The sequence below is a fragment of the Cinclus cinclus genome, chromosome 5 (assembly GCF_963662255.1).
Source record: "Cinclus cinclus chromosome 5, bCinCin1.1, whole genome shotgun sequence".
Classification (NCBI taxonomy): domain Eukaryota; kingdom Metazoa; phylum Chordata; class Aves; order Passeriformes; family Cinclidae; genus Cinclus; species Cinclus cinclus.
In genome coordinates, this window is record NC_085050.1 from 69846657 (window position 1) to 69859747 (window position 13091).

General features: G+C 38.5%; 1 protein-coding gene across 3 annotated transcripts in view; it reads left to right on the forward strand.

Moving 5' to 3' along the window:
- Positions 1-13091, forward strand: part of TRPC3 (transient receptor potential cation channel subfamily C member 3) — a 32564-nt gene that overhangs the window by 18670 nt on the left and 803 nt on the right. For all 3 annotated transcript variants that reach the window (XM_062493145.1, XM_062493146.1, XM_062493147.1), the window contains exons 4-11: positions 3239-3403; positions 5459-5675; positions 6190-6423; positions 7551-7815; positions 8330-8525; positions 9643-9852; positions 10381-10464; positions 10960-11035. In XM_062493145.1, the coding sequence (XP_062349129.1) occupies positions 3239-3403; positions 5459-5675; positions 6190-6423; positions 7551-7815; positions 8330-8525; positions 9643-9852; positions 10381-10464; positions 10960-11035 (1447 nt within the window). The remainder of the gene's footprint in view (positions 1-3238; positions 3404-5458; positions 5676-6189; positions 6424-7550; positions 7816-8329; positions 8526-9642; positions 9853-10380; positions 10465-10959; positions 11036-13091) is intronic.

The window sequence follows — 13091 nt, forward strand, 5'->3', positions numbered from 1 at the left end:
CAGTTTAATGTGTACCAAAATTTTGTTGAGACTCGTGTCTCAGCTTTCATGCTGAAGGCTGTGGTTTTCTTTTATGAGTTTGTTGTCACTGATGAAATTCAATTCACTGCTGAGCAAAGGGCCACACAGATCTGTTAAGAATAACAGAAATCTAAATAGTGAAAAAAAGAGAGAGAGAGAGAGAGAGAATTCCTCATAGCAAACTTGTTCTCTTCTCTTGCAAGAGAGAAACTCAGAGTGCTGGCAGCAGTTCATGACAAATACAGTTCAGAACCTACAAGAGGAATGATCTTGGTGGGAGGAAATAGATGATGCAGAGTTGTTACCATATTCATACATGTGCAGTTCCCTGTAAGTGGCCATTACACAGGGCATGGGAAGGATGGAAAGGTGGTCCTTGGGTGCTGGGATTTGCTCTGTCAGAGCTGTGACAAATTCTAGTGATATCCTGACTGGAAGAGATTCAGATGTGGGAACACCACATGGGATTATTTCAACCCTCTCAGCGTAGGAAGCAGACAAGGATATGGCCTGTTTCCTTAGCTTCCCATATGTCTAGCTGTGCTTCCAGGTCAGGTCCATCAGGGTCAGTTCCCTGTTACCAGCAGGTCCATGAAGTAGTTAGTGAGCCTATGCCCTGTTCAGAGGGAGGAGAGGCAGGAAAAAACATATGAGAAGTAGCAAATGTGCTCAGAACTTCACTGCTAGGGAAAGGGAGTTTTTAATTCTATTAGTAATGGAACTCTTGCAATAGTGCCCTAGGTACTGCACCAAAGTGGAGCCCATCTTTTAAACATGCTGTGGTTTTGAAGCTAAGGTTCAGACTGAAACTGCAGCCCCAATAGAGAAGGACTAAGGGAGAAAAAAAAAAAAACAAATTAATCTTGCTCTGTATGCTGAATTACTGCTGTAGTAGTGCTTTTAGTTTTGTGTCTCAGCTCTGTCTTCAGATTGCAAACAAAATTCCAGAGAAGAGCTGACACAGGCCCAACTAATCTGCAGTTCTTGCCAAGACAAAAATCAAGATGGAATTTCCAAGTGAAATCAATAAGAGCTGGAATAAAAATCACAGGAGTTAATTTTCCAACCCTGAAGTGTTCAATTGATGGATAAGAAAGAAGATGCAAAATTCTCTTTGTATTTTGTGTGTTAATGTATTAGAGTGTGCCAGGATTTGTTCTTGCACTAAGCCCAGCCATTATGATGGTAGAAATAAATAACATAATCACTCTGAGTCATACAGAAAAATATTTACATACTGATGACTTGGTTCATGGTCATGAAACTGAAAACATCAGAAGTGTTACTGTCAATTATGCCTGGAAAGGCAGCTACATTAAAATTGGGATTTTTTTTCCTTTTAGTGACCAGATACTGTTCTCATGCATAATTTTTGTTCACTGGGGTTCTGCTTGGAACTGAAAGTATTAGATACATGCGATATTAAGTTCAACATATGTAAGGAAAAGTGAGAAACTGCATGGAAAATAGAGTGAGAGGAGAAATGCAGGAAGAACAAGGTTGTGGGATGTTGTGAGCAGTAGGTAAAATGTGATGTCAGCCTACGGTCCTTGGAGGAGATGAAGCTGCAGGCAAGTACAGGTAATACAGACACACACACAGCAGGGGTGGGCACAGTTTAAAGCTGCTGAAAATGAAACAAACATAATCATAAGTTGAAGCATTTCAGTAAAGACTGAGAGAGGAGGGATGAATTTCAGAGCTTTTATGGATGACAAGTGACACAACTTGCTCCGAGGGCTTGGAAGTGGTGCACATTGTAGCAGTTCAATAGGTTGCTAAAATCCTCTCAAGAGCCTTTAGACTCACTGGCAGAGAGGAGCTTGCCCATAACCCTTGGCATCTCATTCACTAAATCTTCCCCTTTTTTTGTTGTTTTTTGAAAATTATAGCAGCTCTCCTCTTAGTGTCAGATCAAAATGTTGATAGATCCGGAGAAGAAACCAGCACAGAGCTCTGGATGAGGTGCCAAAGGGCCCATGGGCCGATTCCCAGCCCTGGGTGAACTTCCTTAAAGCTCCTTTACTGTTTCTTCCCATTCCCTGTGGTAACAGAAGGAATGATGTGGGTGTTTCTTCCATCCTCTTCCCTACAGTTTTAAGCCTGATTTAAAAAATGTCTTTGTAATTTGAAATAATTATTTACTTTCCTGCCTTTGTCCGCAGTTAATCTGCTGTGGGATTTGTCCCTTTGATGTCCTGAGCTGACAAATTTATCTTAGCAAAAGAAGAGGCTGGGGGCATATGTCAGAATGCACAAACACACAAAAACCCAATCTCTTCTTCTCAAACGGGCCAGGCTGGCAGTTTTTATGGTGCATAAGCTTCAAAGGTGACAGCCTAATAAAAAGAACAGAATCAGTCTGAGTTGACATTAATTTCTTACAGGACTTTTTTACAATCTCTTTATTTATTCCTCTTGGCCACTCCACTTTATGTACAAACTGCATTAATATGTGAAGAAACTGCTTAATGCATCACACACCAAAATGCTTAGGGACTTTAATTTTACAGGAAAGTAGATTTAAGTATGAAGATTGCCTCCCTTTTTAAAGTTCATGCAGCAGTTTCAGATTGCTCTTCCTGAGAGGTTTAAGGTTCCCTGTTTTCATTGCCAATGATTTAATTTGATTTTCTTTAAGAAGTCTGTCCTGTTGTACTACTCTATGCACTTTTTAATGAGATTTGGAATATTAATAGAGTTTTGCAAGCAAGACCTGGCAAACAACAATGTATGTAGTACATAATGATCTCTGCAGAGTACAAGAGATAATAAAATGGGTATCCAAGGTTTACAGTACTTTAATTTTTCCAGAGTATAACCAACTGATGTCAAATGTCACTCTTAACCCAACACGAATTATCAGTTATCAGATTTATTTTCAAACTCTTCTTTGTGAAACACCTCGCCTTCTTTATTCTGATTCACCAGTTTTTGATGAGTGTATCCCCAGATTTCATCAAACTGCTGTGAAAACCAGACTGCTCACCCTTATGCTTAACTCTGGTGTCCCACGTGCTCTTGTGATCTGGCAGGGCTTTTTTTTCTGAGCCTTTATTTTAGAGAAAATGAGAAAAAAGCCATGGTTCTTAAATACCTGGTGCTATTTTAGACCTTAAGGTGATCGCAATTGTGCGTGTAGCAGTTATGTAACTCTTCTTAGTAATGACAGCATGTCTTGGTTTTTCTTTCCTTTTCTTTCTGTTTTTCTTTGCAGTTTGTGGCCCATCCAAACTGTCAGCAACAGCTACTGACAATCTGGTATGAAAACCTCTCAGGATTACGGGAGCAGACCATAGCTATCAAGTGTCTGGTGGTGCTGGTTGTGGCATTGGGCCTTCCCTTTCTAGCCATTGGTTATTGGATTGCACCATGTAGCAGGGTACTGAATTTTATAAATTATGTGTCTTGTGCTGTTCTCAGAGCTGCTTTTCCTTTTCTGGCAGTTAATATGCAATTTCTGCTGCTTCCAAATTTTAACTAATTAATGATATTTTTAGCAATCTCTAACCTTGAGCCAAAAGATGCTTAGGGAGTTTTTTGCTAGTTGCACTGTAAAGAGGGGACCACAGTGATGAAGTGTGAATATAAATTAGCATTAAGCTGAAGGAAGGAAAAATAACCTTCTCTGAGAGCTTTCTTCTTTTTTAAATTTCCCTAGGTTGTGCTTACCTCACAGTCTCTGCTGTGTAATTTCTTTGCATTAGTAACATGGGTTTTTGAAAGCCACCACTCAGATTCTTTATTAAGTCTCCTCTGATGGCATCCTAAGGTCTCATGCTGTTCCCATATAAACCATTAGCAGAACATCTGTTGACTTTACTGATGCAGAACTTAATCTTAAGTAAAATATTTGTTATCCCAGCCCTAGGAGGTCTGTTTGCCAGCTGAACCGTAGAGCAGAAATTAAATTAAATGCATCATTCTGACCATGTAAGTGGGATATATTCATAAAAGAGCTTAGCTGTAAACTCTTACCTTTTTAGAAATATGTGAAACTGTAAGGGTACTCTCACCTTTCCTGCTGACCCCACAAGGAAAGGAACAACAGTTTCTTTGAAATCCCAACAGTTTGTAGCCCATGAATTGTTTGCAAATCAGATGCATGATAGATCTAAATTTGGTAAATCAGATGAAGGAAGATTTCTCTAGTGCATTAACATTTAAAAAAAATTTAAGTACATTTACTCCTGTGCTGAATAGTCTTTCAATTTTATTTCCTTGGCAAGCATAAAGTAAAGAAATGTGAGCTTCTTTTATATTTCATTCTTTTAGTTCAGCTCAGAGAGGATAAGGTTTTTCTCATCTACATGTCTGAAAGGAACCTGATCTTTTCTCTGGGTAAAATATTTATTAACTTTAAAGATAAACTTTTATGAAAACAGTGTACTTGTTACTCTCCATTAATATATTTAGTAAATATATTCCTCACAGCTCCATTTAATAGGTATACATTAATATATTTTTAGCTGGTCTTTAATAGGGAAAAGTGATATTTGTCCTTGAGCTCTAATTCCCAGTAGCAGAAACATCTGATGTTTTTCCTCAGTGCTCATGTCAAATAAAAGTGCTATGCATTCAGGTCAGTTGTTGGATATTGCAATTACGAAATGCTTCCTAAAGGTCAGGAGCAGGAAAGGAACCTGAGATTGTTTGCCCAGTTAGTAAATGCAGTTTAATGTGTGCTGATGTGCTTAGTCCATAGCAGCTGACCCACATTTCAAGGAAAACAATTGCTTGAAATAAGAAAGCTCATGTGGTCTTCTGGAAGCAGCTGGTTCCCTCTTCTGGTGCGGGCAGACTGCCCCTACTGCTGCTGTTCTGTTCTTTTACCTGGTGCAGATGTGAATTAAACCTGCTGAATTGATTTTTAAAATCACTAATACTTCTGATCTTATTTTTCTTAGTCTGTTTTATGGAACAGTCATTAGCTTTAATAGACACAGGTACTTATTTGGCACTTAGAGCTCTGAACATGTGTTCTGTGGATGGAATACAGTAACCAGAGATAAGAAAACAATTGATTTTTCCTAGAGCTGTAGTTATAGAAAAGTTAATAGTACACTCTTGTTGTTAGGGAAATGGTTTTGCCGGAGTTGGAGATTATAATAATTTATCTTGCCCTTGCTTTATAAACTCCTCCTGGTCACTGCTATTGTACATTTGCAATTCTTTGGAGTGTTTCCCCTCAAACATTGCCATCTAGAGTTTATGGAATAACATGAGCACTCACTGACAGGACAGCTTACTCTGTGAGGCTCCCTGTGGGAGCGTTTTGTCTGCAATGGCAAAGCATCACAGTTGAGTGCTCTGGGAAGAATATCCTTTAAGAATGAGCTTTCTGGCTGTCCTCAGCTCTGAGGGCCCATTTATGCTTCTGGAATGCCTGGTGTTTCTTTGAGAAAACTGAGTGACTGCTTTCATTCTGCCTTTGCAGCTTGGAAGAATTCTCCGAAGCCCATTTATGAAATTTGTGGCACATGCAGCATCCTTCATTATTTTCCTAGGCCTGCTGGTGTTCAATGCTTCAGACAGATTTGAGGGCATAACGACGCTGCCGAATGTCACTGTTACTGATTACCCCAAGCAGATCTTTAGGGTGAAGACCACCCAGTTCACCTGGACAGAAATGCTGATCATGGTGTGGGTCCTTGGTAGGTATATTGCCCCTTCATCTTCCTGTTTTCTTGCAAATAGAAGTTCTGAAAGGGAGGAGAGAAGCCCAGGTCCCAAACCTTTCATCCAGCTGCTGTGTGCTCTTGTGGAAAAATTAAACCATCTGTTTCAGAAGTGGCTTGGGATTGTAAATGGTAAGAAAGTAAGGGAACTTTTTTCCCACCACACTTTTTTTTCCCTCCTTTGGAATTACAGAGGTTTTGTTGTTAGGCCACAATACTTTCACTGCAAAGTCAAGGCTCTACTCTGCCCTCTGTGGGGTGATGTCTGAACTATATTTCCATTAATTAATTTCTATTAACACCTTGCCATTTGATCAACCCTGTTGAAACCAAGAGAAAATAACCTTAGTGAAGGGGATGATGATGCTGTGATACTGCAAATATCTCTGCTCCATTGGTATCACCCACTTCCATGAAATAGGAGAATGCAGGGAATTTAAATGACAACAGTTTGGCAAACACTGCTGTGCTTTTTCATTTCTTATTGCAGGTATGATGTGGTCAGAATGCAAAGAGCTGTGGCTGGAAGGACCCAGGGAATACATCTTGCAGTTATGGAATGTTCTGGATTTTGGGATGCTGTCCATTTTCATTGCTGCTTTCACAGCCAGGCTCCTGGCATTCCTTCAGGCCACAAAAGCACAACAGTATGTGGACAACTACATTGAGGAGAACGACCTCTCCGAGGTCACACTTCCTCCAGAAATTGAATATTTTACTTACGGTGAGCGTAGTTTTTCTGCCAAACAGATCTGAACATAGGAAAACTTCAATGATGCATTTGGAAGCCTCTCTTTACCCTAGAGCTAAATTTGACCCCCTTGATTTTAAACATTTGGAAGTTGTATTTTATTCTTGGCTAGTTGTGCAACAGATAAAATGTTGACATGATTCCTTTCTCTTTTTTTTTTTTTTTTTTTTTTTTTTTTTTTTGGGGTGAGTTGTTTGATAGTTACTCATGCTCATATACATCTGTCAGCATTTCCTCCTGAAGGAAGGATGCTGGTCCTGTGAAGGTCTGCTTAAGTAGAATAAAACTACTGAATACTTACAGCAGTGCAGAAATTGTCAATAAAGGTGTGATTAATCTGCATTTGCAGCACAAGAAAATGCTTCTGACTGTATTTTAGGGTGGACTTCATTTCATTGTAACAGCAGACTTGGTTTTGTTACTTACCTTAAATACAATATAACCAATCTGAACTTGTGCATATGTAAGTACACATTTAGTAACACAGGGTATTTTGATATGAAACATATTTTAATTCAGCGTTGCTCTGCTAAGATGGTGCATGAATTCACATAGCAATTTATGAATTTCTGTATAACTCAACTGTTTCTGTGCACATTGTGTGTAAAACCCACAATCCTATTTCTTTTGAGGTAATTGGCAAAACTCTTTATGGTCACTATGGGAACTACATTATATCATGCAAAAAGCAAAAGCTCAGTGTGACTAATAAACTAAATTGTTCATCAGGTAACACTTAACTTCCCATCAAAAAACACCAAATAGGAATAAATTTCCCAGCTTTAGCATAGTGCTTGTTAAGATAGCTAATCCAGATGTTAAAAAAGGCAGTAAAGAATTAGTTATTGTCTAGTTCAGGTTAAAATGGAAACTGGAGAAGAAAATGTCATGTTTCTTCAGGTCACTTTTCTTCTAACAGAAGGCAATGTAATTAATTTTCATAATTTGTGACTTAAATGAAACAGGAATAGACCAGCAACTATTAGACTCTTCAAATATTTGTCTCAACTAGATTCAGACATGTTAATGGAAAAATCCTATCAAGGTTTATTCCTCAAGATTGTGATAAATGAGTGACCCCTGTGTTTCGTATCTTCCAGCTAGAGATAAATGGCTCCCATCTGATCCTCAGATAATATCTGAAGGCCTTTATGCAATTGCTGTTGTTCTCAGCTTTTCTCGGATTGCATATATCCTGCCTGCAAATGAGAGTTTTGGGCCCTTGCAGATCTCACTTGGAAGGACTGTTAAGGACATCTTCAAGTTTATGGTTCTTTTTATTATGGTATTTCTTGCATTTATGATTGGAATGTTCATACTGTACTCCTACTACCTTGGAGCTAAACTAAACCCGGCCTTTACAACGTAAGTATGAGGTTTCATTGTAAGTAAAAAGCCAATCAAAACTTTCAGGTTTTTCACTAAGATAATAAAGTCTCTGAGATATTGTGTCCTCTCTCTTAGCATTAAAATAAAACTGCAGACCTCAGAAAGCAGAACACAAAAGACCAATTGTTCCCTGTTGGGAATAATAATGGAAGCTTTCATTTCAGCCTGAAATAATTTCACCTGCATGTATTTCAATCACGCAGACTTGTGGGCAACCAATTGGAAGAGAATATTACTTGATATAAAATACCTTTCTAGTTCCTGTTGTTCTGCATGTATTGTTACAGCTCTATTAGCTGTGATGGATAGGTGGAGCACAGAGAAAAAATGGAAAGTGCTGTGAAAAATGTTTCCTTGCATGTTTGTTGCTTTGATCAGTGCTCTGATTCACAGACAAATTAATTGAGGTTGTTTATCAGCCACTGTAAACACAACATATATTTATTTGTGTAGTTATTAATAATGCCTTCCTTTTTTTCTTCCCCTACAGAGTGGAAGAAAGTTTCAAAACCTTATTTTGGTCGATATTTGGCTTGTCTGAAGTAACCTCTGTTGTCCTCAAATATGATCACAAGTTCATTGAGAACATTGGTTATGTTCTTTATGGCATATACAATGTCACAATGGTGGTGGTTCTGCTCAATATGCTGATTGCTATGATCAACAGCTCATATCAAGAAATTGAGGTGAGCTCTGTTCTCAAGTTGCTCTCTTCTGTTATGCTGAAAAAAAAGGCAGAGTTAGTAGGAGTTATTTCAGTGATATGCAAAAGGCACAAAGAAGAGATGACGACAGGAAAGGATATCACAAAATGTATAAAATAAAGCTGGCTTTATCTAACAATTCAGCCAAGCTGCAGAACCTCACAGGATCTAAACAAGTTTATCTTGTGCCATGTACACAGTATATTTGGCATCCAACTCCAATTAAAAAACAAATCAGAAAATGTACAGTACTGAATATACTTGGGTTTCAAAAATAAATCTCAGGTTGCTGAAAGGAAAGTAAAAGTGTATTTATAGTGCCAGCTTTCCAGACCATGAGTTTAAAGAGTACTACGTTCACACAGATGCAGGCACACACCCACAAAATCAGGAAAAAGGATTATCTAAGACATAGTGTGCAAATGGATATGTCATTCCCAGTCTTTTCAATGAGTTCTGAGAAATGTTAGGGAATTCAGCAGGAGAAAACTTGTTATAATCCAGCCTTGGAATACTTCAGTAAGAATGTATTAGGACAAAATAAGTTTGTCTGTATTTAGCACAATTTCTTCAGGACCACAACATTTGTATTTTCTATACTCCCATTATAAATCAGAGTTGCTTGTCCTGGTAATGTAAGAAGCTGTGAGCAGTACCATTTAAAGCTATTTTTTGCCTTGAGTCTAATACTTCAACACTTGTGCAAGTACAAATCTCATGTGACCACTTTAGTAAGAAAAACAAGACTTGAAAAGCCCCTGAAAGCTCCACTTTAAATAGCAGGGAGTTTATATGTTGGCTTTCACTTGGTGCAAAAATTATCCTTGTTTAAATGCTTCATGTGCTTGCTCTAAGTATTCTCAATGAAATGTTGTCATAAAGAGATGACTGAAATTTGGTTAAAATAGACTAAGTCAAGTGGTTGCATTTTTGCAGAACTGCTGGAAGTCTTACTAGCAAGAAAATAACATTTCATCTAATACCAGAAAGATATTTCAAAGCAGTTTCAATTGAAAGAAGCTTTTTTTTTTCCTTTGGAATTTTTTTGGGTTTTTTTCATAAAAACCAAGTGCATCATCTGTTTTATTCCCTAACACAGGATGACAGTGATGTAGAGTGGAAGTTTGCTCGTTCTAAACTTTGGCTGTCATATTTTGATGATGGAAAAACATTACCTCCACCCTTCAGTCTTGTACCAAGCCCCAAATCTTTTTTCTATTTCATCATGAGGATCATTAACTTTTCTAAGTGCAGGAGGAGACGGCTACAGAAGGACATTGAAATGGGAATGGGCAACTCCAAATCAAGGGTAAGTTGTGAGATCTTTTCATTGCAGTGAAGAATTTTGGGTCCATTTCAACAGTCTTCTTGTCTTTTTAGTTTTAGCCTATAATCCAGGCTTCTGATGATAGTAGAGTAATTAATCATTTATATCAATAAATCTCGTATTTCAGACTGCCTAAACCTACTGCATAAAACAAGAAATAGACATAAATTTTGTTAGAACAACCAAATCTGGGGAAACACAATTAAAACAAAAATTTATGAGTATTCAAGGATGCAAATAATTCCCACAAGAAGTTACTTGAATATTGATTAAAGATATTTGAAGCCTATTTCCTCTGAACAGGATGGCTACAATTACAAGCATTAAAAAAACCCACAAGAACAAAACCAACATATAATTCAAGGCAATCTCATTTTTTAAAAAATAATACTCTGATACAGTAAAAGATGGAAAGAACCCCAATATGTCTAAAGAAAAAGAATCATGGAGCTGAATCCTAAGTGCTGTGAATTCCATAATTTATTTGACTTTTGTTTCATTTCTTCTTAGTTAAACCTTTTCACTCAGTCAAACTCCAGAGTTTTTGAATCTCACAGTTTTAACAGCATTCTCAATCAGCCAACACGCTATCAGGTAAGTCCATCCAGTGTTCACTATCCTGAGTAATAGAACTGTGAGAAGGTTCTAGCAGAGTTTTGTGTTTCAAGTACCTTTTGCCTTCACCAGATAAAGAAAACCTCCTGTAGAATTCAAACTCTAGGATGCTCCTTGAAAAAAAAGACAGTTATTGTCCAAGCCCATTATTTGAAGCATTTCAAAACTAGCTCATGCAGTACTTAAAATTGGTGTTTGATGTCCCAGTTGAGAAAGTGTGAGGAGTAAGCATCTGAAACTGGGGAAGGAATATCTGGAATGAGTTTCTGGGTAAGGAATGTAAAAGCTGACTCAATTGGCTGTTCCTTTCCTTTCTCAGCATGTCCCCAGAAAAGCCCATTTGAGGCAAGTGCTTCATCTGGGGCTGTTCATTCTTTCTCTTAGGCAGATGTGACAGAGAGATCTAAGAAAGAAAAATGAACCATGCTTAATTATATAATCTCACCTGATTATATAACTGTTTTAATTTGGCAGCAAATAATGAAGAGACTGATAAAACGTTATGTTCTGAAAGCACAAGTGGACAAAGAAAATGATGAAGTCAATGAAGGTAAGAAAGACACTGCAATATTCAGAGGCAATTTTTTTCATGTCATATTAGGAACCACTATTACAGTGATGCATGGTGGTTTTGAGTGAAAAGAGGGATTATTTCTATTTCACATGCACTGAGACTCAGATAGTAATGGAAGTATGCCCATGTCACCCAAAAAATGGAAAAATAGGACTGAAGAAGTAAAACTGAGAAATATTATGGGCCCCATTTTACAGATAGAAAATGACAGCACAGACATAATGCAGAGAGGAAACCTGTGAAGGAGCCATTAACTGTATTCACACTTCCAGAGTCCTAATCAAAGCTGCAGGATTTTCCTCTCTGTTTCATTCAACTGAACACACAATTACACACAATGTACCACTTTACACCATGAACTACTTTGTCCTGCCTTCCTTCATAAAGCTCTGAGGAATAATCAGAGGAATAATGGGAAGCTGCCCATCACAGTCAGCTGCATGGTGATAAAAAATGACAAATGTAACCTCTATTTTAGTGGGAGACCTTTTGAGAAACAGTGGATCTGAGCTCCCTGGCAGATGTGGGAGGTGCATGCTCCAGGTGCACACCCTAACTCACCACTGGGATAAGATTATGGCAAAGGTTGTCCTCCTTCCCCCAACTTTCCAGGAATGAAACACAGGCCTGCAGTCCAACAAGCAAACTCCTGTTCTCTGGGCAAATTCCCAAACAAAAACTCTAGCCTAGAATGTTATCAAGCAATGGAGTGATGTAGTGATGGACAGGCAGGGGTCAGAAAATGTTTTATTGGCGTGGCAGCATCAGGCCTGTGTGCATCATGCAGCTGTGTGCATGTGTGAGTGAGGGGCCTGAAAGGGCTGCTCAGCTCTCAGCTAAGGCAGAAAAGCTTTTGTTCTGGTCCTTAGCTGCTCTCTGCTTACCTGTGACTCTCTGCAGAAAGAAGCAGAGAGCAAAAAAGATTAAATTAAATCCTCCTCAGTGCCTTCAAAAGGCAGCATTGTGCACTGACTGTTGTCCTGACACTTCCCTATCCTGTGTGGCTGTACAGAGCTGTGATTGCCAGTGACAAAAGCAGAAGAGCTTCTAAAAGTGAATCCTCTCAGTGTGCTGCTCTCCTGAATTCCCAGTGCTTTCCCCCTGTTCCTGCTCTGTGATGTAGGAAATCATCTACCTAATGAGTGATGCAAAGATTGTTCTGTCACCAGCAGTTCCAGGGCCCTGATGCCAATTTGGTGTTGGCAGAGATGTGTTTAAATTAGCAAGACAGTGCAGAAGAATCAGGGCTTACTGACACCATGGCTGTGGCTTTGGCACCAGGTTTTACCAGGTAGAGGAAAGTCCACTTTGAGCAGGGCAAGTAACCCTTGAGTTTCAGTCTTCAGCTGCACAGCCAAGTGCTCTGTGTGCTGAGCATCTCACTGGTACCCAAAGTACAGACCCAGCCTCTGAAGACACGAGACTTCAAGACTCTGCTATACCCTAAACAGAAAACATTGGTATTTCTATGGACTACAACTACTTTAACAAAAGTCTAGAGCTTTTCCCTGTTCTGCATCACTAGAGAATTTAGGTGTCTCTTCATTCTCTTTTATTTCATACATGACAAATCATTTCCAGAGGCAGATATTGTCTAAAAATTCACATCCCTCACATGAGGAATGAAGCTGGAAGAACAGTATTTGAAGATTTTTAAAAGCTTTTGTTCTTGAACTGAATGTCCTACAAGGGAATATATGCTGCTGCTTATTATGAGCCTGGCCTTTACAGCTGTCTGTCTTTGTTTAAATGTGTTTTTTGTATTCATATCAAATTATAATATGATGTCAAATTGGCTGACTTTTTCTAATTCCAAAGATGTTGGTAAGGAGGAGAGAGACTCAAGCTGTGAGTTTTACTGCCAGCTCTGCTACACTTTTCCTTTTTGATTTTGGCACATCCCTTCAGAAAAAAAACCTCTTTTCCTTTTCTCTCTAAAAAGGGGATACTAATATTTACCAGCCATTTGGCAGTGTTGGTGTGATTAATTAATTAACCTTTGTACAGCCCTTTGGGAATCTTTGGTGTTCTT